Source organism: Sander lucioperca, chromosome 14, assembly GCF_008315115.2.
Source record: "Sander lucioperca isolate FBNREF2018 chromosome 14, SLUC_FBN_1.2, whole genome shotgun sequence".
NCBI lineage: Eukaryota > Metazoa > Chordata > Actinopteri > Perciformes > Percidae > Sander > Sander lucioperca.
This window is the reverse complement of record NC_050186.1, coordinates 26120965-26141278: the sequence shown is the minus strand read 5'-3', so window position 1 is coordinate 26141278 and position 20314 is coordinate 26120965. Positions and strand designations below refer to the sequence as shown.

The 20314-nt window shown below is 43.7% G+C and overlaps 1 protein-coding gene across 1 annotated transcript in view; it reads left to right on the top strand.

Moving 5' to 3' along the window:
• Positions 1-2421: 2421 nt before the first annotated feature.
• tprn (taperin) overlaps positions 2422-20314 on the top strand; it is a 42918-nt gene continuing 25025 nt past the window's right edge. Inside the window, exon 1 of the mRNA XM_031277413.2 lies at positions 2422-4857. Coding sequence (XP_031133273.1) covers positions 2662-4857 — 2196 coding nt within the window. The 5' untranslated portion in view covers positions 2422-2661. The remainder of the gene's footprint in view (positions 4858-20314) is intronic.

The window sequence follows — 20314 nt, the reverse complement described above, 5'->3', positions numbered from 1 at the left end:
TCCTTTAGTTGATCCAAAGACTGAATGGAATCACATTGTAACAATGAATACCAGTGAATCCATTGTTTGGACCTGAGCCCCCTTTTCATCAGGGGGAATTATGGCTTTAAGTTTTTTTTTTTTTTTTTTTTTTAAAGATTATTTTTTTGGGGCTTTTCCGCCTTTAATGGACAGGACAGGTGAGAGGGGGAAGACATGCAGGAAAACGTCACAGGTCAGAGTCGATCCCTGGACCTCTGCGTCGAGGCATAAACCTCTAAATATACGTGCGCCTGCTCTACCCGCTGAGCCAACCCGGCCGCAGGCTGTAAGTTTTTGATACTTTTAGGACTACAAAGAGTCAAAGCAGTACATGTGTACTTGGGACATGGTGTGCCTTTTTACATTGTGCAATCAATAGACAATGAGCCATGAGAAAAATGTATGCCAGAGTTATGTTTTAATGCACATGTGAACACAACACATGTACATTTAATAAACGGTTGACGCAGAAAGGCTGTAATGCCCTAGGCACCTTTTTGGCCAACTGTCATGGGGAACAGAGCTCTGCTCTTACTGCAACTTTGTTGCTCTTTTTTCCCCGTGGAAGAAGACATTGCTTGCCTGCACAATTTTGATTAGGTTCATTACTACTATCATCATGTGTCTCACTTTGTTGCCTGTTACAGGGAGTGTTGTTTCCACAGTTGTCAGCTCACAGTCTCACCCCATGTAAAAGAACTGAGTGGGATTATTTATTTTTTTCCACAAGCAGTCAATTGTGAGCACACGTCTTCCCTGAATCTTGCTGTTTATTTGTACAATATGTAATGTATATGATCTGAGCTTGATCATACCTAATGTACAGTATGTACTGCATGTATTTAAGGCCTCATTTTAAGGTAATTCCTGATGTGAAATGATGTGTAAGAAAGATGTATATGTTGAATCTGATAAGGAATTCACCAAATTGTATTTATGTTCTTATTTTCTTGTTATGGCACCCTTATCGTCATCTGTATATACATGTAAATAAACCATCAACATTTATCCAATGCCGTGTAATGAATATTTAAGTCTGGCATGGGTCTGAGTAAAGATAGCTCTGTGACTTGGCCTTGGTCCCCCCTGGCCACAAGGAGGTGTTGCTGGCCTTTAATATGGACGCGTATACCACAATGTAAAGGACCATACATCTATTATCTTTTTTCTGTTTCCTTCTTGTGTTTTACAGTCAATTCGGCACTGGGTGAAAATCATACAGACTTCAATAAGATGCATCACACTGCATATACAGTAGTTTTATTAGGGTTCCGTGAACGATAAGCAGCATTATTGGCTATTATTGCATGTGGACATGTTCAGTGATGGATTAAGTCTAAAATCAATGGGATGTCTTGCCAATGTCATGTTACACATTAAAACTGTCAAATGTATATTATAATATATAAAAGTAATCAGACAGACAAAAATGAGTAGGCCTATGTGTGACACTATGTAACGTGTATGTTGACGTCACCATTTAAATTCCCCGGAATATTACAGAGGGCGTGATTTATAGGTACACCATGATGTGCTTTAATTTCTTTCAATCTAACTTTTACGAGCAGACAAAGGTAGGCTACATTTGGACTATGCGTTTGATTATTTTCTCTATCTCCCCCCCCCCCCCCCCTGCTCTATAGAGCCTTGCTGTTCTTAATTATGGCTCGGTGATAAATGTTTGATGAGCGACAGTAATCGCTTGTAGTACCCAAGAATAGCCCTCTTAGTGCTGATTCATGTGCAGCAGGCTACTTGTCAGCTCATGTGTTAACTGCAGACGGATTATCGACAGGTGGCATCACCGGCAAATGCTGAATGTCTAGATATTCTCTACTTATCACATCCGAACAAAAACAATGAAGGGCTAATAGGATCCCCATACTGCAACACTGTTTGCAGAGGTATGCGGGTGTGAAAGGAAAACTTTACAAAGACCACAAAAGACAATTGGAACAGTATTGGCAAACCATAGGTAGTAAAGTACATCAAAAATAAAGCACAAAAAGACATTCAATTCCTGGGATTTTAGCAATAATAATATATATCTTTTATATATATGAACCTAGTCTACGCTACAAGTCTCGCGGCGTGGTTAGGATTGCAATTAACATCACATTAAATGAAGCAGTATGCAAACAGTATGACAACAAATCTATATTTCATAACTCAATTAAAGATATATCCACTGACAGTATTAAATCGGTTATAGTATAAAAAGGGAGGGGCGGGTTGAACCTGAACGCAACCCTTTTATTGATAGCTCTTCCTTGCCCAGTCAACAATAGAAACGGGAGTGGTTTGCGTCAGTGTGTGACGTTCTACATAAAGGGATGGGGCGTATCTGCAAGCAATAACGACCAATCAAGAAGCGGGTGGGACTGCCGAAGCAGCTCGTGCTGCTGCGGATGGGCGGGGCCGCGACCAAGGGTTGTGGGGAGAGAGGCAGTCAGAGTGAGAAAGCAGAGGAAGAGGAGGGAGAAAAAAAAATAGACGATAGGGATGTGTTTGAGTGTGCGGTGAACAGTGCTGCAGGTACAGTCAGAGCCGAATACAGGTTTTATAGCCGCACCGGACCGCGGCAAAACCGCCTCAGAGCCTGTCTCTCTCCTCTTCATCCCCTCTAAACAACACTCCGCAATGTCTGGCGGAGGAGAGGTACGCGTCCTCCGCCAAGAGCCTGGGCAAGAGAGCCCGAGGATGCCGGCCTGGAAGCGAGAGATACTGGAGAGGAGGAAGGCGAAGGGCGGCGGGGCAGGTGCCGCGGAGACAAGCCCCGGCGGTGCGGGTTCGCAGCGGGCTAACGGCGAGACGACGGGAAATGTGAACGGCAGCAGCAGCAGCAGCAGCGGACCCAAGAGAGACAGCGGACCGAGCGGTGGGTCCGGGCGGAGCTATACCATCACCACAGCCAGTCAACACTTCACGAACAACAAAGAGCCACGGCCGACGGACGCGGAGAGGACGACACCGAGGGAGGACGACAGACGTGAGAGCCTGGTGCTACAGGAAAGCCTTGGCCCGCTGGAGGAGAACCCATTCATTAAACTGGAGAAGGAGCGGAGGCGGCGACAGGACCGAGATAACGCTTCTCGTCCTGTCCAGCACATCTTGGAGCTGTATGGCAGTGTACCCGGTATACGGACTATCCGCGCAGACAATATTATCATAATTGAGTCAGACCCGGATTACTTTCCGGAAGCTGGTGGGGTAAACACCGGGTCCAAATGGCAGCAGAACGGTGTCACTAGTTACAGCTCTCTGAACGACCTCCTGGACCGGAGAGGGAGTGCTGTTACTGAGATAAGAGCCAAGGAAGTGGTCATTTATGACACCACGTTAAGCAAGAGTGAGGAGAACTTGAGCACCCTGGGCCGCACTGATCGTGAGGCCTCATCATATGAGACAGGTGAGGGCCAAGGCAGGGTTAGCCGGATGCTGCAGAAGTTTGACAGCAACTACGGGAAGCTGCAGAAGAAGTCCCACAGCACAGAGAATCTACTGGACCTGGATTGTAGTGCCAGCAGCAGGCCACGACTCTGGTCCAGGCCACAGCCAGATCTGGTGCCAAAGGCCAGGCCAGGCCCGTCGCTCAGCAGCCCGGGCAGCAGCCAGCCATCGTCGCCTGTCTTCCAGAGTCCCTTGTCTTCCAAACCAACGCCACAGCCTGTTGTCTCTGAACTGGGCAGCCCCCAACGCTCTGCCGGGACCCCTCAGCCTGTCTTTTCCTTCCGTCAGCGGTTTGAAGAGAGTGGAGGCCATGGTGCAGCTGTCACCCCAGGGGATGAGCCAGACAGGGTGCAAACCAAGCCCATCAGAGAGAGAGACTGGGAAAGCTCTGAGGTGCCACCCAAACCCAAGGTGCCATGCTCTCCAGAGACCCGTCGCGTCCGTGCCGAGCCCCCCTCAAGCCCCATCTCATTCAAGGTGTCGCGCTCCTCTTCTGACTTTGAGATCCGTCCCTCACCAAAGCCAGACCTCACCCGAATTCCTGATGGAGACACCCAGGCACGGGCCCTCGCAAACCTGCGCCTGCAGTCCCGCAACTCCTTCACAGTGATCCCCAAGAGCCGTGTTGCTGCCTCATCTGCAAAAGGCAGCCCAGCACCACCCAGCCCCATCAAGTCTTCCCCTTCCCACAGAGTGGCAGAGGTGCCCACGCCAGGAGTGCCAACCTCCCACGCCCCTATGCCCACCTTGACACCCTCAAAGAGGAATGAGGAGAAACTTCAGGAAAAGGAGTTCGAGAGGCTGACGAGGCTCTCCCAGCCTGAACCATCTCCTTCTGTTGCCACAAGTCCTGAGCCTCGTCCGACCTCAGAACCTGTGTCTCCATCCCCTGCTCTAACCCCAGCTCCTTACTCTCCACCTGCTCTGCCTTCACCCCCCTCTTCTCCGGCTGTCCCATCTTCACCCTCCTTCTCTCCGGTCCCTTCAGACTCTCCAGCCCCATCTCCTGTCCCTCCTACCCCATCCACGGGTCCAGAACAACCCACCGTGGATCAGCTGCCTGTAACAAACATAGACGACATTGAAGTGGAACCCCAGCAGCGTGTCTCTGTTCCCAGCCCCATGGCGCAGAGAAGAAAGGGGAACACCTTCACTGTGGTCCCTAAACGTAGGTTGGAGGCCGAGGGCCAGCCAAGCTCACCTGAGCCCCAGCAGGAAGCCTCAAGTGAGCCGCCACCGGGATCCACGCCCCCACAGGCCCCGTACGCTCAGCTGGGCTCCCTGCTGAAGAAACGCTACCCCGCTGCAGAGGAGATCGAGGTCATCGGTGGTTACCTTTCCCTCGCAAAGTCCTGCCTCTCCAAGACGGGCTCCATGGGCAAGAAGGTGAGAGCAAACACTGAACCAAACTTTGTGACTTTGTTGACAGGTTTTACAACTGTATCCTGAGCAAGGAGGGAATCAGTAAGTTTAGTGGGTTAATTGATCAGTCAAACCCTTTAGATTATCAACTAATATCAAGAAAGGATCCCCACAAAATAGCTGGTTTCAGCTTCTCCAATGTGAGGATATGTTGCATTTGTCTGTTTTACATCACTGTTTAACTGAATATCTAGGGGCTACTGCCTGGCTACTTCAGGCCTGTGTAATAACAACAGAGTGTAAATTGTAATTTCCACATTGGGGATCAATAAAGAGTATAAAATTATAAAATCTTTGGGTTTTCTGGCCCAGACATCACCCTTAGTTTCTGAGAGTTTGTGATGGGCATTTTGTAATATTTTCTGACATTTACTAAGACCGATAAATCAGTCGCCAAAAATGACACGCAAGACAGATTATTCAACAATTATCGTAGTAATCGTTTGCCACCCTAATTGCTACATCATTGTTCTTCAATGAAAATAAACACGTCAACACTGCATCACGCAGGAGGAATATTATTCCCAGTCCTCACAATCTTATGCATAACATGCGCCAAGTCTTCCCAGGGGGATCATGAAAGTTTCCTCTGATCTAAATTTAGTAGTCAAGCGTCCCACAGGAAAAGCTCTGTTATTGTTATGTTTACATCTCAGTACATCTGTCACTTTTTGTCCTTTTTAAGCAAGCCAATGCACCCCCCGGTCCTGTGATTTTTAAGGACTTAAGCAGCATTTCCACCTCATGGTTAATCCTCAGTTATATCAATGCATCGTGGTGACTCACTGCTACTCTAAATCTCCACGTCCCATCACTTGACCTGCTCTCAGGCCTCGATGCCTAAGTAGATTAAAAGCGTGTGTTTACACAGCCACTTGGAGCGACACAGAGTGCTTTTTACTGTGGACTGCCGTCCCACAAAGGCGTGTTATTTGTCACAGAGCGAATTATTGGGTTAGGTGACCCCCTTCAAGCCTATTGACTCAACAATCTCATCAAGGCTGTATTCAGTTCTCAGGATTTGGCTCAGGGAAGATTCGGGCCAGCTCTGACCTGTCCCAAACTCTGAGGAAATCATGTATTGCTTCTTTTACGGTTTAATTCATCTGTGTTTTTGCCCAAAGCTGAGCTATTCCCAGGTGTGCTCCTAAAATCCTAATTAAATGATTACAAAGTTTGTGCTTTTTGGGCATCACAGTTATCTTGCAATCATAATCAGATATATCTGGTGCTTGTTTGGCGAAGTTCCTGCTGCAATTTGCTCCTGTTTCAGAGATTAATTAGATATCAGAGAACGTTTCTTATTCATTTGGAGATTACTGCTGCAGGCTGCTTTCGCATTCTGCTCTGGATCAGCCCGACATTATTTTCGGCATGGTGCTGTTTCTGTTGCTCTCTTGACAGCCAAAGATCTCAGCCCGTGGCTTGAGTTATCTTTTACGTAACACTATACGTCATCCACGTTATTGGGTGGTTCAGGATGCTCAGGGTGTGGAGCATGGAACCACAGCATCCTGGGTGTGAGTCCAGCCTAGGCCCATGTCATCCCTCACCCTTCCTCTTAGCCTGCTGTACTCTGTCTGCCAAAGAGGAAATGTGTTATGTATTCAGTTACACCACAGCCCTACCCCCTAGCCTTTTGTGATTTACAAAGCACCACATCGCCTCTAATTCTGAACATTTTTAGCCTTTTGGCAGTTCTTCCGTCTCAACCTCTCAGACGTTGGCCTGCAGTCCTGTTTCCTTGACCTGGTCTGCTACAGTATAAATCCTCTGCTCTCTTAAGTAAATCCAACTACCTCTTACAACAGGGGCACAAAACTGAGGCCACTCAAGATGGTATCATGTGGAAACAGTGAGCAGCAAATGGAAAGATTCTGCACATCACATCCCATCATTGAAACTATATCCCATTTGTACTGTGCAGGGCTGGATATACTTATGTGTATACTACTTATTTGTACTTTCAATACTTATTTGTTATTTTATATAGACCATGTTCTTGCATTTAAAGATTATTGTTTGGGCATTTTTAGGCCTTTATTTAGACAGGACAGCTTAGACTTGAAAGGGGAGAGAGAAGGGGAATGACCTGCAGCAAAGGGCCACAGGTCGGAGTCAAACTTGCTGCGTCGAGGAGTCAACCTCTATATATGGGCGTCCGCTCTACCAGGGGAGCTAACCAGGGGCCCAATGTTCTTGCATTTGGACAACACATATTGATGAAAGAAAGGCCTGTTTTATATTTCTCAAAGTAAGATAGAGTATGATTAAAGTATAGCTTTGAGATCTGCAAAGATGAATCGCTTAGGCTCGCTGTCAACTATTAAATTATTCGCCAACTATTTTTAAATAATCGATTTTAATCGGTTTGGGTCCTTTTTTATGAATTTTTTTTTGTGGTTCCATGTTTTTAAATGTGAATATCTTCTAGTTTCTTCACTCCTCTGTGACAGTAAACTAAATATCTTTGTGGACAAAACAAGACATTTGAGGACGTCACGTTGGGCTAGTCATCGCTGGTCGTCATTTTTCACCATTTTCTGACATTTTATAGACCAAACAACTACTCGATTAATCGAGAAAATAATTGATGGATTAATCGAGTATTAAAATAACCAGTAGTTGCAGCCCTAATAGCTTTGACATCGGGACTCAAACTCTATTAACTATCTTATCGGCAGTTGTATCGAAAACATATCAAACAGCCTCAGCACTCGGTAAACACCCGAACCCAGAATGCCTTAATTCTTATTGCTGCTCCATTACCTAAAATGGGAGTTTGTAGATGTCTTGTGCAGCATTTTCCAGCATTGTATTTGTGGAATCAATAGAAACTCTGGAAACATGACTAGAATTTAAAAGAACGTTCTGTGGGTTTGATGTTTGCCTGCAGATCATGACTTTATAATGACTAATATTTAGACTGCTGACTTGTGTGCGTAAGCCTAACCCATGCTACCTGGTTGTGTGTGCCTTTTATTGCGTGCACATGTGCATGCAGACTACCACTGACCGTGGCCATGAGACATGAACACATCCTGTCTTTTGTCCTTGTCGCTCACAAACCAAACGTTTTCTCCCCTTTTGTTGTCAGTCTAGTCTTCTTGGTCATCAAGGCTTAGATTCTTTCTTCTTCTTTTTCTTTTCTGGGCAGGGCAGCACAGCGCAGGCAATTACAAAAGCATCGAGGCTTGGCCTGGCCTGTATAATTTGTGCGGAATTTTTGTTCAGGGCCGCTTCTGTGTGAGAGCAGCCTCCGAGAATGGCCTCAGCTCAGCGTTCTGGTCTGGGATTGGGGTTTTCTGAGCGCTCTTTTTTTTAACCTTTTTTTATGAGGAACTGGGCTGAAAAAGAATGTTCCATATGCACGTCAGTACTTGAGAACTTAACCAAAGCGGGTCATTAACTCTTCCTCTAGTTTTTCCCAAAATATTTCCACTCTATCCCCATTTTCTTGCTGCATGTTCTGATTTTTGAACTCTCTTGTATGCATGCTGAATGCTGGACCACATCCAACACAGTCTCATGTACTCTCTCTGTCTTTATCGCTCCACAAGCACCACTCTCCTTTTGTTGTTTTATTCCCTCTCCCCACAGTGCACTGCTTTTATTCCTGTGCGGTGGTGGTTAATAAGGCCTGTCCCCTTGCTTCCAGCTTCCTGTGATCTCCTCCTCTCTATTGGGGAAGGAATTGTGGAAGAGCTATGTAGGTCAAGTGCAGCTTCTTGTACCGCTTCACTCCTGCATTTGCATAAACTCTACTCGGGCTGACTAGTGAAATAGACAGGCCAGGATTGACTCTGTTTTCATCTGCGGTTTGATTGGATCGGGCTGCCCTTGACTTGACCAATTTATCTTATTTCTTTGTGGAAAACGACGCCACTCGCTGTTAGGGAGGATACAGCTGGCAACGAGACACGGGAGGGGGTGGAGTGGTTTGTTTTTGAAATCTCAGCTCCCTATGACCAGTTATTATGGGAAAAGGGAGACGGACCCATGTGTTGTCAGCACAACATCCAGAGAGAGAGCGAGAGAGAGAGAGAGAGAGAGATATAGTGGAAGGCATTTTATGAGCTTACCTGCCTTTTTTCCATTGTTGGTAGCTTCTGTGTATTGGCACTGAGGAACCACTCAGATGACTAATTGTTTAAACTGCTGCAGCATGTTTATGTCTAATTATGACCATTCTGTCAAGCTAATGATTAGGTTTGGTGAAGAGGATTGTGTGTTTGTTACTGAAAGGGATACTTATTCAGGTGCTGTCAGTCTCATGGAACTTGGGATTTAGTCGTTTTTCTCTTAAGGTGCACCAAAGTGCTTTCTCACAGTGAAATACTATTGAACAATTCCTCAAAGGCCATCCAGTCTATCCCATGTGTACTTGGAGGCCATCTGATAGGGCTGTGGGAGAACGTCGGACAAAAATAGTTGGGAGCCACTGTCCTAAGCGGTCGGTATAAACCATGATATAAACATTGTTTACAATTTTCTAGGAGATCATTTGGTAACACATATGCGCATCAGACCGTGGGTGCAGGGCAGCATGTTCCCTGACACATTGATTAATAATGCTCATAATGGTTTTTGAACTCTTTTATGACACCAGAGAAGATAAGTAAACGCAGTAAAGTCACTGGAGTTCAATGGGTTCCCTCATGTGAGTCAACGGAGCACTGATAATGCAGGACGCCATTCACCGAAGCTGTCTTTACCTGACCATTCCTATTACCGGACAAATCATATGACTTCGTGTTTACGGGTTTGTTCGTATGAGTCAGTGTGACAGGTATAAAATGTAACAATAGTACCCTATACTCTTTAATTCAATTCAGTTGTATCTACAGTGTCAAATCATAACAAAAGTTATCTGTTAGTCGATAGAGGGGGACAAGACCACACTCTAATTTACAGAGACCCTCCCCCAAGAGCAAGCATTCGGCGCGATAGCGGCGAGGAAAAACTTCCTTGAAAATAGAGATGGCCCGATATCATTTTTTGCTTCCCGATACCGATTCTGATACCTGAACTTGCGTATCGGTCGATACCGAGTACTGATCCGATACCAGTGTGTCATATATTTTATTATGTTTTAACAACTGTATACTACTATCCCTGTATGGATGTGATATGATTTCTATCTTTGTTGTCGGTCTGGCTCAGGTTAAACTCTTTGTGAAACATGAACAAACAAACAATGAACGCCACAGAACTTTCTTTTATTATCCATTTTGACAGTCAGTTATAATGGAAAAAGAACATAAATAAACTACTTTAACGTGGTATCGGATCAGTGCATAAACTCCAGTACTTCCCGATACCGATACCAGCGTTAACATCTCTACATTAAACAGGCAGACCCCTCATACAGACCCTGAGACTTGGTGGGCGGCCATCTGCCGCTGCCGGTTGGGACACAGATACATATACAGAAATATAATTCATAATATTTATAGCAGTATAATATATAGCAGTTGGCATGATGAGCAGTGCCAATTGTAGTAACAATAAAGATAATAGAATTATGACTAGTAATAGCAGGGCGTCGAGCAGCAGCTGCAAACACGATTCAGGTGCCACCCACAATCCAAGGAAATCTGCGAGGCGAGAAAGCGCAAGGACTCCCCCGGAGCTAAGTTAGTAACAAGCATTAATGGGACATGAGTGCACACAGATGGAGAAAGAGAGGAGGAGAGAGAAGCTCAGTGTGTCATAGGAAGTCCCCCGGCAGTCTTAAACTTTAGCTGAGGGCTGGTCCAAGGCAAACCTGTACTTAAAGGAGAATTCTGCTCGATTTCAACACGTAGCTCTGTTGTTTGTAAATTTGGAGTGCTGTCAGTAGCGAGAAAAACGAAAACAATCGGTGCTGCCTACACCGTGTTGTCCTCCTGCTACAGTTTGCACCCAGGAGGCTGAAACAGGGCAAGTTTTAAATGTGCTTTTAGCCTCTTAACATGTTCGAAATGTCATTACATGTGCCTACCCATGTGAAGTGATTCCTTCCGAGTGAACACAGTGAATCTGACTGCAGTAGATGTGAAAGAAATGCATGAAAGTCGTGCTAATTCAGCTCTGTTTAGTTCCGGTGTCGAGACGGCAAGACTTAGGGACCGTCTACAAACTACAACACCGAAAAGAGATACAACAGAAATATTTATTAATTTAATGATTAAATAAGGTAGTGTCTCCAAACTTACCTCAATTATAACTTGTCTCCTGCTAGTTGTACTAAAGCACTTACTTTAAAAAAATAAGCATATGCTTATTTTTGAAAATATTTTTGTATCTCTTTTCAGTGTTGTAGTTTGTAGACGGTCCCGAAGCACTCGTCTTACTGCCATCTCAACACCGGAACTAAACAGAGCTGAATTAGCACGACTTTCATGCATTTCTATCACATCTACTGCAGTCAGATTCACTGTGTTGACATGAATAAAATCTGCGGTGTAGAAAACGCTGCAACGATGGGCATTTAAAAAAAAAAAAGTGCTTTATGAGAAGTCATATCAAAGTCATGTTTTGTGGCATTAAGTACATTCCTCCGCTGTGCAGGCATGTTAAAGACATTATCTGCATCTGTGTTTTAAAAAAAAACACATTAGTGGTTAAATGTCAAGCACACAGCAGGTTAAAAATACCCAAACCTAAATGGTTAAAAGCTCTCCGTAACACAGGAAGGCCAATGAAAGGGCACACTCCTTCATTTACATTGTGCGCCTGGGCTACAGGTGTGAAAGTCCATTGTGTTTAATTATTTACCACCCAGCATACATTCCCCATCTCTCCTCCCATACACTTCCTGAAAACCTACCACCCTACCCCTTTGCTTAAAAAAAAAAAAAAAAAACAAGCTGGCCCATTAACCTGAGTTTTTTATTTTCTTTATTGAGGCTGAGGTGAAGCGACAGGAGAAATGTCATATTAGGAGTGTGTTGAAGTTGAGTGAATTTTGCAAGAGATCAGGATTCTGGGTTTGAAAGCATTTAGATGGGGGGGGGGGTTTCAAGGTAAAACAAGGCTTTCTTTAATATTGTCAGGCACCTGGCAAATTTTGTTATCGCTGTGAGGAACTGCAGAGACAGGTCATTACATTACGTTACATTAATTTAGCTTTTGCTGTATCTAACGGGACTTACAATACGTGCATTCATCCATGTGGATCCAACCCCAAAAAAATTAATCATGCAGGTACATCAACTACATCAAATAGGCTCAACTGCTTAATTTAGAAACAGTAAGAGATGGAGAAAGTTTTTTAATGGGCCAAGGTGCAGTCAGGACAGGAAACCTTGTGATTTTGTATGAAGCAGCAGCTCGGCCCTCCTTGTAGTGAGTGAGCAGCAAGCCGATTGGTAGTAGCAGAGTGTAGCGGACCGCTTTGTGTGTATGGTTTAACCAGGTGGTAAACTCCAGTGCTGAAAAATGATCCTAATGCGGGCAGAAGTGCCAAAAAACTGTAGTTCCTTGAATAGCCACTTGAGGCTGGCTCCAAAAGGGAGTCAGTCCATATAGACCCCATGTTAAAATGGCCACAACTTGACAGCAGAACTCAACATGTTTAGTTATTTTTGGATTTGACCGGATCTGGCTCTTCAGAAACCTATGGGTGACCTCACGGAGACTCCGTCCGTGTTTTATACAGTGTATAGGTTTGACCATGTCCCGGATGTATGATGGGCCTCAGCCATTCACTGCAAGATAGAGCAGCCACTAGTAGCCAGTGCAGGGTGCGCAGGGGCGCTGTAGTGTGTAGGGTTGGAATTCTCTGCGAGTTTGTCTTCTACAAGCAACCCCTTCCACATTACACACATTTCATGTGTCATTTGATCCATTGGTAATATACAAATATTAGTGCAGCTTTAAATCCAGTTTTATAGTCTTAAAATGTTGCATTCTGTTACAGGTTTACAAGTTAAAGTTGCATTTTTTTATTTGGAGAGAGGTGCTAGTTGTCTTTTGATGACTGATATCACTGGCGGTGCAAATATGCTTTCCTTTTTAACAAGTTTGTCATTTCTTCCGATGGCTCTGTGGCTGCAGGATGTGGACAAACGCACACTCTTCTCACACTCACTCACACAAGCACAACCCATGCCTAATTTCTGCATAAACACCCCCGTAGAAATACACACAGTTTCCCACACAGGCCTCAGGCACAAGTGCAGCCCTGCAACGTCAGTGTAATTAGAATTCAGCCAGCAAAGCCCCACACATCATAGTCGTGTGTGTGTGTGTGTGTTTAGAGTGCATGAGTAAGAAGAGACTAAAAGCGGAGGATGTTAACAGACGGGGCTTTTTGAAAGTGTATAAAAAGTAAGCGAGTGGGCGAGTGACAGAGGCAGGTAGAAGCCACTGACTTTTAATAACTCTCGTGCTTTTTTTCACCACCTACATCTTTCCTGGAATCAATTAGTTTGGTTGTATTGATAATTTAAGGTAAAAACCCACTTAGCTGCCTTGATGAATGAAGAATACACCCAGTTCTCCCTCAATTGCAAAACGCTGTTGGGACTCTGGTGCCTTATGTGGTTCTTTTTGTGCAGGATGTAAATTTTATTCAAATAGTCTCTCCATGGAGGCTGTGTGTACAGTACTTGACTGTTTTCGTGGTTAACACATCCTCGTCCCAGGCCTGCGATGCGCTCCATGTAAAAGATGTTTCTGTTTTTGATTTATCATCGTGTGAATCATTGATGACCGTAATAATTTGTTGTCCTGTTTACATGATCAAAAGCTGTCAGTCTTACTGCCTTAGTCGTCTCTCTCTGACTGTCTGTCTCTACTTCCACTCTCCCGTTTCCCTTTGTCACATATCCATGGCGCCTGTCGCCGGGGCAACACGAGTCGCGGCCATTCAATCCTGTCATTAGGATTCCAGGATAAGGACACACACTCTCCCTGTCTCACACACACACAAACACAAACACACACACACACACACACACACACACACACACACACACACACACACACTTTGTTACATCAGTGCTGATGTTGTAGATTCTTTAGTTGGTGGATATGTAGTTGTTATGGGGAGTGTTTTGACCGGACGAAGACCCACGTAAAGTTGAAACATGGTCTAATAAAGATGTTTAAAGGGTTTCCTTGTGAGCATGTTCTGTAATCAGCAAACCTAACCTCTCTCTGTGGGTGGAGACCCAAACAGCCCTCTGATGTTTGACAGATGACTGGTGTGTTTTCATGAGGTTTAATGTAAAGCCAAGGTCAGTTATTTCAGTGCAGGGTTGAAAAGTCTCCAAACATGTTTGTTTCATTTGTTTCATCACCATGTTTTTTTTATTAGATCCTAATCATCTTTTGGAAATTGATCTTAATGCCTTAATTGAAAAAAAATAGGAGAAATCCAACCTTTGAGAATACCAATTGTCTTTGTGAATGAATAATGTATCGTAAATAAATAAATGTTCTTCCTTAAAATACAGGGGGCATAAGTATAGACACCCCTATGTTAAATTCCCATAGAGGCAGGCAGATTTAGAGATTGGCATGGGGTACTTTCCATAAGATCATCTCTCAATGCAAATCAAACCAGCTATTAGGCTAACCGAAATAAAACCATGCCAATCTCTAGGTATGGTGAAGGGTATGTGATGATGTGGGGCTATTTTAATTCCAAAGGCCAAGGGAACTTTATCAGGATGCATAGTATCCTGGATCCATGAAATAACCTTTAATAGCCTTTAAAAATAAAAATCTGCCTGCCTCTATGGGAATTTAACATAGGGGTGTACTTACTTATGCCCCTTGTATTTTAAGGAAGACCATTTATTTATTTACGATACATTATTCATTCACAAAGAAAATTGGTGTTCTCAAAGGTTGGATTTTTCCTAATTTTTTCAATTAAGGCATTAAGATCAATTTCCAAAAGATGATTTTTTTTATTCCTCTTTTTAGTCAACTTTAGCAGGGGTTCCTATACTCATGAGCAGCACTGTATACATATATATACACATTAAAAACAATTTTTTCTAAAACCTCAGGCCAGAGTGGAGATTTTGGAAATCTTCGTTTGCATGTAAAACTGAGACAAACAGAGGTTTAGGCAGCCGAGAAAGAGCAAGTGATTCGTTGCGGTCGTTGCTATTTTCGGGATTCTGATTGGCTAACGTGGTCTTGAGCTTCTCGTTACACTGTCACCTACAGGTTTGGCATGCTCTTGACGGCATATATACACAGGTACATGTAAACGAACACTTGTCTGAAAACTGACAGCTGTGCATGATGTTATTTTTGAAAACGGAGCGGTTGAAATGTCCGTTTATGAAAATAGCCGGCCACGTGTAAACGTAGCATTAGTATCTCCATCGTTTACACGCAGCTGTTCTAGGCACTCCAGTGTTAACTTTGGTCTTGTTGCTTTGCCTGTCGCATTGTCGTTTTTAATTCTCTTTTTCACCTCCCTGGCGAGTAATCTCCCCCTGGCATTCGTCACGGTGCCACTGAGTGTAAGAGGGCGAAAGGCGGAGGTATGTCCCTCTTTGGCTAATGTATTTTAAAGATGGAGGCGCAACATGCCGGCCGTCATTCGAGAGACTCGGCCGTATGTATTCTGAATGATTCTAAATGACAGATTCTACGCTTACGAGAATACTTTGATTAGTTGGTGGAAGTAATTACACATGAATGAGCACATCTTTGTGAAAGAACAAACAGTTTAATTATTATTATATGTTAATATTAAGTTAATGATTTTCTATCATTTGAAAACATATAGCAGAACATCTGTTTAATTCTTTCAAAATATTTTCATTTTGATCTGTTTAAATTACAACATAACATAAATTCAGACAGAGCTGGACGCGTAATGAGAATTTTAGCAGAAAATGCAATAAAATACAAAAATATTTCATTCCTATGCTGAAATTACTCTTTGCACAAGGTAGACACCACTTATTATCTTTGTTATGATATTTTGTTACCTTAATAAATGACGTGTTATGTTTAAAATCATTACTGCCATGGTATTTTAATGGTTACATGAGAATGACAGTCCTAGAAAATATGTTGTTTACGTGACTTTGTTTAAAGGAAAAAGAAAAGTAGTCCACACACAGATTATTGGTAGCTCCCCCAAAAAATCTTTATTGTTGCAACGTTTCAACCTTCGAGGGCTTCTTCGTGCTGCCTTTGTCCTGGATGTGCCCACTATCCATATTCTTTGGTATGTGACATCTATAGCATGCACTGCCTTGAAACTGTGTCGATCATTGACTTATCTCTGTCCCAAAGTTCACTAAAATAAACCATAGCCCAATCACTGCCAGAAATGTATTCAGACTGTATTCAGGACAAGTTGAACTAAACAGCAATGTGAGACACACCATTGGCTTTTCTTCACTTTCTAAATGTTAAAGAATAGAAGATACAAGGTACAATACAAAAAATAATGGAAAAACCATTGTATCAACAATGAGTTTCTGATCCAAACTAGATCATGGACCCAAGAGAATATCTGTGATCGTGACCCAGTGTGGGATCCTATCCGGTCCTTTGTCCCGATTGTGGCTTTCAGACACGTCCGACTATCCACACTTTCATTCAACAGTCCAAAAGTGAGCTTTTCTGTATTGAAAGCCATGAACGCTCCAACAATGACCGTGTGTGTGGAATGGATTGCTGATAGGTTTCAATCTCCACCCTGCTGGTATCACCTTACACATTCAATGTGTGCAGTCGTATTAGTGGGATTGCTAGTCCGTTTTCATCAGCAAATATATTTTTAGATGGGACAAAATACTGTTAAAATAGCCTCACTGATCTGAAGCAGATTTGTTCAGGGGCTCGTTGATGGAAACACATCCATCCATTCCTTATCACCTTATCAGTCAGATAGCACAGGGAGACTTAAACGTGCGTGCACACACACACACACACACACACACACACACACACACACACACACACACACACACACACACACACACACACACGGCTACAAAGGGCATACTATTACAGCAGTGACTCACACAGTCTTGAGACATGGCAGTGTAAACACAGATTTTCACATGTTGCACTGCTTGCTGCCCACGCCGCCAGTCGGCACTATGTGCAGCAGCCACCCACACTCGTGAATGAGTTTCCACAGTTCTTATCTGTGTTGGGATTATTGATGGTTGTAGCACCTGAAGCATTTCCACATAAACACTGAACTAATTTAACCTCCTATGTGATGAGAAACGACACCTACACAAGAGCAAGTACACGTTTGACCTGAATCTGCTGCACGGATCACAGCTCCAGGTTTTTTTTTTTTTTTTTTAGTAGGTGGACTCTGGTTTTAGCTCCGCTGTGCACTGACCTTTCATTGAAATATGTTGGGTCACTAGTAGCCTGAAGGTCTGATATTTGGGTCGGAGCTGGATACTGCAGGATTGAACCTTTGCATTCAATAAGTTATTTTGTTTGCTCTCTTTGTTGCTAGCTCATTGAAGGAAATCTGCTGCTAAGGTGTGTCTTTTTGGCAGCCGGGTGCTGTTCAGCAAGTTACTCATCATCACTGTAAAGAATGTGCTTATCGGTGTGATCACCATGTTACACCAACACAAGCAAATGATTTATAAATAAATCTGGGCTCCATTTCAATCAGGCAGAACTTCATTCTTCCTATATACAGCAGGAGAGGGTTATGTGCTTACAGTTTAGTGGCATTATTGTCCGTGTGAGAGAGTAATCGTTACGGTTTATAACGACAAAATGCACATTTTATGTTGCTACAAGTTACCGTAGCTGTTGCAGCATTACATATGTATCGCAATCATTACACATGGACAGGGAATTTAAAGTTTCCTGAAACATCAAGTACCATTAACTCCCTATTTGTGGTGATGTATTAATAGGCTCGTTTGAGATGAACTGTGCCTCGCCTGTAAAGTGGACGGGAGCATGCGGCAGCAGCCGGGGGGCGGTGACAAAAAGCCGCGGTCAAGTCGAACAGTTTTCCAGCCGTTTCCAGCAGCCTTTAGTCTGAACAGGAAGTCACAGAAACACTCACATCCTGTTAGGTCAGATTCCGATTTATTAAAATGTTATCAGACCCGTATATCAGCTTGTAAACAGTTTCCAGTTGTTTTTATTATGACAGAGTAGCCTGTTGAAACGCTCTGCAGGCGATCTGTTGCTGATGTTAACAAACCACAGACTGTAGATGATCCGTAATCGGAACGATTTTAGTCTCTCTGACTTTTAAACGTCACCATCAGCCACGCTACATGTGTTCTGTACAGAATAAGCTGTTTAATAATGTCTGTTTAAATCAGACAAATAGCAATTAAAATCCCTCCAATTCAAAAACAATAAAAAACTTTATATAAACTGTCATCATGTTGAGTAGATTCCGAACCAGTCAACTGTTAAAGTGGATCAGCTGAGAGCCAGGCGTTTCCCGTCATGCCCTGGGTCTTGCAGTCGGTGGAAAGCAACTGCGTCGCCTGGCTCTAAAACCTGCGGCCGCCATGATCTTGTGAGGTTAACGTTGACCACGTGTGCATGACATCAGAGCAAGTCGGGATAAGGTCAAACACAAATCTAACCGACATGCATTGGACGGCAATTGCCAGTGATCAATTCTGCTCAGGCCAGGCTCCTCTCAAACGAGCCTAACGTCTTACAGTGCTTCACAGATGTGAATTTATTTTGCCCTCAAATACACCACAGCCTCTCTCCTCCCAATCTATATTTGTCTGGATGAAAATAGTACAGGTTTCAGGTTGATCTTCGAATTGAAATCTCCTCCGTTCCCCTTCTCTTACTGTCCTGCTACCATAGTCCAGATGAGAGTAGAGAGGAGTTGTCCACTTATCTGAGTCGCCTCCAGTTATTAGAATAACTCTGAGCAGTAAGCTTAACAAGCAGCAGCGGGTAGTCTGGACAGTGCTTGGTCGTGGCTGGTTGTTTTCTTTGCCCCCCTTTCAGCTTTCATACAGGCCGCCCTACATTATTGATCTAGCAGCCGAAACTCCAGTCACCTCTCTGTCAGCTCCGCAAAATGTATGCTGAATTGTCTATTTTACAAATATTAGTTGTCGCTCATCAGGATCAGGAAAACAACTCACCAGGTTCCTGATGATTCTGCTAACCTCCTGCTAGCCTCCTGCCGACTCAGCTAGCCTGAGCTAGCTAGACAGCTGGCTCTACGTTTTCAAATGTAAACACTTAGGAAAATGTAAGGAAGATGAGCTCAAGCTAGCCCGACCATCTCTGCGGCCATCTCATGATTATGAGTCACTAATCAGCTCATTCACTGGAGTTGTACCTCGTAGGATTTCCTTTGATTGATTAATTATTGGTGAGGGTTGTTTGGGGTAGATGGCTAGAATGTAGCCACCAAACGACAACATGGCGTCAACATACAAACAGTAAATTGAACTACATCGCGATGTTGTAGTTAAAGTGCCCATATTATGAAAAAATCACTTTTTCTGGGATTTGGGGTGTTATGTTGTGTCTCTGGTGGTTCCACACACATACAAACTTTGAAAAAAATCCATCCATGCTGTTTAGAGTGAGATACGGTTTCTGAATGTGTCCTGCCTTCAGTCTCTGGGTGAGCTGTTCAAAATCGGCACGGCTTGTGACGTCACAAGCCGAAACGAGCAGGCTAACCGCAACCATTAGCTTGTAGCATTAGCATGCTAACGCTATGGCTAACGCTAGCATGCTAACGCTAGCATGCTACCTCGTTCTCAATAGCAAAGCACTGCTACAACACACACAAGTTCACCATAATCTACAAAAGAACTACTTACATGTGCGCCCTCATTTTGAAGTCTCCCAGCTAATCCTGCCTTGTAACTGACCAAAGTTGTAGAAACAGCCTTTCTTTTACTGTCTATGGACAAAGAATTTCTAATATGGGAAGAAGTTCCACTCTCTCGTTACTTCCGGCTTCTGAACTGGTTGCAGTTCCACCAGAGTTCCATATAGGGGGCGCTCACAGGCCAGTGCAGAATGAATGGGACTCTATGGAGCTATACCCCTCAAAATCCACTTTTCTCAGAATATAATTTTTTGTCTAGTAATTTGAATGTTGCATTTGAAAGGGGAGGCTAAGAAAATACACACTGCTGGGTGTTAGATTTTTTTTAAAGTGGCTTTTTTGTTCTAAAAAGCCTTTTAAAATGTCAATGACGTCATACACATATACGGCCAGAGATTCTGCTTTACGGCAAGCTCTGAGTCGCTTCCTTTTTTCTCTCGAGGCATCGACAACACAGCTGACAGGTTAGACTCTCCCTGTCAATACACGTGCTAGAAAGAGGTTTGCTAATGTTTTAAAGACCACGCCGAAATATTCACTCTGGCATTCTGGTTCTGCTTCGAATGCCGTCAAGCGGGATCTCCGATCGTAATCAGTCCTTCACTGACCAATCAGCATTCATTAGCAGAATGCTAGCGTGTT